Consider the following 3,831-nt stretch of genomic DNA (forward strand, 5'->3'; position numbering starts at 1 on the left):
CAAACCAAATATTTAGGGAGTCCAACCTTACTAAAAAGCATTTTTAAAACAAATTACAAGACAACAGACAAACAAATTATTCAATTTCATGTAAAAGAACTTGGTACTTTAATGTATTTTTCATGAGTAACTAAACTATTTACAAACTATTACTATACTAAACTATTTACAGTGATTAACAGCCTTACTGCATTGACATAAACACATCGATGAAGGTTTTAAAGTAAAACATATCCAATTTAGATTTCATCTGAGCAATGAAAGACTCATCACACCATACCCGCTCAACAGTTATTGTTGTAAGCGTACGGTGAGCCCTGTGGCACAGACCCAAATTTGGATGGTACCAGCTCCAAGATTGAGAGACCATCCAGGACAAGTGAGATAAGTGGTGGGGACTCCAGCTGGCGTAGTTTTTCTCCCGATGCAAGAATGTCGTGATCTGGAAGTGGTCCTACAAACACATGAGTGACATAATCACAATAAGTTTTGACAAAAGAAACATAGACATAAAAACATTGAACCAACAGTTATACCTGTGTAAGCTCTGTAAAGTGTGGAGTGCAGGCATCTTTTCCCCACAGTTTTGGGCTTTCGCACCACTACCTCACTGGCAGGTTCAGGATGGATCCCCTTAAAAGAGAAATATGTCAAATAAACTAAAAAATACATAAATAAAGGTTAAGGGACAGGTGAGCAATTTGGTAGGACACAGTGTGACAGATTTGTGAGAGTTAAGATTTTTACTTAACTTGTAAATGCTACTAATTGATAGTGGTTGAGCCTGCATTTCATTTCATTACCTACAAAAACAAACTATTCCAAACACTTTAGGAGAGAAAAAATGTGTTTGACACAAGTAATATGGGTGGTCACCTAAGTTATATTATTATGTTAATCATAATTATCATACACTAAATGATATAACAGAAAAAAATGTGTTCCACTCTCCTTTTATTTATTTTTAAAAATGTGTTCTTGGTCTGTGCCATCTTCCTAGAATTGCGTCGCTCCAGGTGGCTGCATGTTGGAGTAGCTCTGTTACATTCATTCTGAGATATTGCTTTTGAAAACTTTATTCCTCTTTTTTTCTTGATGTAAATCACGTTTTTGGATTATTATTTCCTCAGGTATTGAATGCTGTGCGTCTGGAAGCATTTTTACTAACACCTTTTTGCATGTTATTGCGTAGCCATAACAACAAGGTGGCTTTTTTTTTTTTTCACAATCGGGAGCAGTTGATTAACATCTTTTACTCTTCAGTGTTAAACGTTGAGAACCCTGAAGTCCAGTCATGACCAGAACCAAGCAGACTGCCCGTAAATACACTGGAGGTAAAGCTCCCAGGAAGCAGCTCACCACCAAAACTGCCTGCAGGAACACGCCAGCCACTGGTGGAGTGAAGAAACCTCACCGCTACAGGCCCGGTACCGTGGCTGTCAGGGAGATCCACTACTACCAGAAGTCCATCAAGCTGCTCATCTGGAAGTTGCCCTCTCAGCACCTCGTCTGGAAGATCACCCAGGACTTCAAGACCGACTTGTGTTTCCAGAGCTTGGCCATCATGGCTCTGCAGGAGGCCAGTGAGGCTGACCTGGTGGAGCTCTTTGAGGACACCAGGACTCGTAGGACCGCTACGAGAGATCCTTCCTGCCTACAGCCATCAGCATCTATAACAACTCTTTAATGAAACCAGGATTATGAGCTACAACAACATTTGATTTCCCTTTGGGATAAATAAAGTATTTTTGAATTGAATTGAATTGTACATCACTCGCGCAAGCCAGTGCAGGAGGAACAGCTGGAGCTGGGAGTAGTGTGCAGTCTGGTAAAGAAGTGCAACTGCATGATTGCAAAAACCTTTACCAGCTGCACAACTACACAAATAAGCCAACAAGTCAGCCTTTTCTTTTTCAACACCCAGTGAGATCTAAAATAGATAATTATTTTCAGTACATAAATTAATACTTGTTATAACATATTTAGCTTTAAAAAACTCATAGATTCTAGTTTGAAGATGAGCTGAAACAGCAGCAGAACAAAACACAGACTATGCTGCAACTGCAACATAAGACAAATAGTAATCACTGAACAGGAAGATGTAGTACAGAAATTGCCCATCATACATGAAAGTTCTTCAAATGTCATAAATGAACAAGAACTCAAACTAATGAACATGAGCCAACCGGCTTTCTGACTGTTTCAAACCTGCAGTCTGTGTGGTTCATCATTTTATTTTATGGACCTGAAGCATCTAGCTCTGACAACTACCTGTCCCTCGACAATATTTGACACTATAGGCATGCAGAAGTAAAGCACAATTTGAACATCAAGCATCATCTAGCTTCTCATAACTAACATGTAGTATGTTTTCTTTTACAAATTGTAATGGCAAACACATATCAGAATGTTAAAATATCATTTAAATGTTTATACCATGTCTGTCTAAAATATTCCAAATAACTTAGCACACTAAATAAAGCTTCTTTATCACGATGTTTATGTACCTCATAGGTTGTAGCGATCTTTTCTTACCTTGATAGCTGTGGATATATTCTTCATGGAAGAACTTATATCCTTTCTCCAGTTTATTGGATCGTAAATTCGCCACTGCGATTTCCTCCACATCAGCAAAAGACAATTTTGGCAAATTAAGCAACAATATTGAAAAGACAGACGTTTTGCTTCGTGTACTTGAATAGACTTGCAAAAACAGGAAGTGTCCCAGCACCAGGAGACGCTACTTCCGGTTGCCGTGGAAAAGGCCTATTAGAACATTTTTCAACGGTGCTGTCAAAATCATCTTAGTCATTGGTTAAATTCTGACACTATCCATTCACAAAAACATAAAACATCCTTGAGGGCCCCCGAAGCGCTGGGTCACCGGGCTGCAGCCCTGGTAAGCCCATGCTAAAATCCGGCGCAGGTTATGCATCATAACAAAATGTCCAAAAGTAAAAAGACTTTAGTAAAAATCCTTCCAGCTGCACAGCATCCGATACCAGAGGAAGTAATCATCCAAAAAAAAGTGATTTACATCCAAAAAAAATGAGGAATAAAGTTTTCAAAAGCAGTATCTCAGAAAGAATGGAACAGAGCTACTCCAACATGCAGCCACCTTGAGCGACGCAATTCTAGAACCTAGAAATTCTAGAAACACACACAGACACACACACTCATACCACACGCACTACACTGCCTCCCACCGCCTCTCTACACACACACACTTTCCGCTGTCTCTGCCTCGTCTCTGTCACTCGCACTCCCTCCCTCCCCTCCTTCACTGCCTTAGTCTAGTTATCTTAGTAATTCTTATGTTGGCTGTTTAGCGGGCCTTAGTATTGTTAGTTATGCCCCTTTTACACGGGCTCTAAAGGTCCCGGCTCCATTCTACTCTGCTTGCTTTGAGCGCGCATTTTTTCGAGGTCGCTTCTTTGGTCCCTGCTTCGGAGTAGGGCCAGCCGGGCCGGCCCTGCTTCGTGGGTGGCGCAAGCTTAACTCCTGTTCACTCATTGGTCGTGGGTGTGACCAGATGCAAGCATAAAGAGCGAACGGTAGGAATATAAACAACAATCAATCAATCAATCAAATTTTATTTGTATAGCACATTTCAGCAGCAAGGCATTTCAAGGTGCTTTACATAATTAAAAAAACAAAATAAAAACAGCATGTGACAATGAATAAACAGTAAGAAAGAATATACAGTAAGAAAGAGACAAACATCAAAGACATCAAAACCCCGCACTCTAACCCTAATTTAGCCATAAGCAACTCTAAACAGGTGGGTTTTAAGTTGAGATTTAAAGGCACCCAGTGTTTCAGCTGTTTTAC

General features: G+C 40.0%; 1 protein-coding gene across 1 annotated transcript; it reads left to right on the top strand.

The window, feature by feature from the left end:
- Positions 1-1,291: 1,291 nt before the first annotated feature.
- Positions 1,292-1,651, top strand: LOC108250413 (histone H3-like; the record flags this gene model as incomplete). The annotated part of the gene is made up of 1 exon (XM_017440285.2): positions 1,292-1,651. A coding segment is annotated over exon 1 (357 nt), but the record flags the coding sequence as incomplete, so codon positions are not given.
- Between the last annotated feature and the right edge of the window lie 2,180 nt (positions 1,652-3,831).

The sequence above is a fragment of the Kryptolebias marmoratus genome, linkage group LG4 (genome assembly GCF_001649575.2).
Source record: "Kryptolebias marmoratus isolate JLee-2015 linkage group LG4, ASM164957v2, whole genome shotgun sequence".
Classification (NCBI taxonomy): Eukaryota; Metazoa; Chordata; class Actinopteri; order Cyprinodontiformes; family Rivulidae; genus Kryptolebias; species Kryptolebias marmoratus.